At 46.4% G+C, this 401-nt stretch overlaps 1 protein-coding gene across 1 annotated transcript in view; it reads left to right on the top strand.

Moving 5' to 3' along the window:
* The window catches only part of GMCL1 (germ cell-less, spermatogenesis associated 1), a 105,702-nt gene that overhangs the window by 55,207 nt on the left and 50,094 nt on the right, over positions 1-401 (top strand). The window contains exon 8 of the mRNA XM_018554417.1: positions 310-394. Coding sequence (XP_018409919.1) covers positions 310-394 — 85 coding nt within the window. The remainder of the gene's footprint in view (positions 1-309; positions 395-401) is intronic.

The following is a 401-nucleotide window of genomic DNA, read 5'->3' as shown; positions in this document are numbered from 1 at the left end:
CGGGTGGCCCCCGTTCGACGTTCGCTCGCCGGGTGGCCCCCGTTCGACGTTCGCTCGCCGGGTGGCCCCCGTGGAACAATAGGAAGCCACTGGGTGACTCGGACAGGCTTCTTCAGTTTTGAGTGAATTCATCGGAGGGAGCAGGCACTCAAATCAGATTCCTGGCTGCTATTGATATATCTGTGCATCCCTACTAAGGAAAACAAATGTCCCTATGTACGTTTCAGAGTGTTAGCAGATGTTTGGCATTTCATCATGTATTATTTATTTGTGTTATTATATCCTAACAAGTCATATTTGTATTTGCAGCACCAATATGATGAAGCAGCTGATCTCTTCTCCTGACCTTCTTGTGATGCAGGTTGAAATGGATGTATACACTGCTTTAAAAAAGGTAACTA

This window comes from Nanorana parkeri, unplaced genomic scaffold (genome assembly GCF_000935625.1).
Source record: "Nanorana parkeri isolate BGI_ZX_2015 unplaced genomic scaffold, ASM93562v1 scaffold157, whole genome shotgun sequence".
Taxonomy (NCBI): Eukaryota; Metazoa; Chordata; class Amphibia; order Anura; family Dicroglossidae; genus Nanorana; species Nanorana parkeri.
Note: the sequence above shows the minus strand (reverse complement) of the source record. Positions and strands in the feature narration are given on the sequence as shown.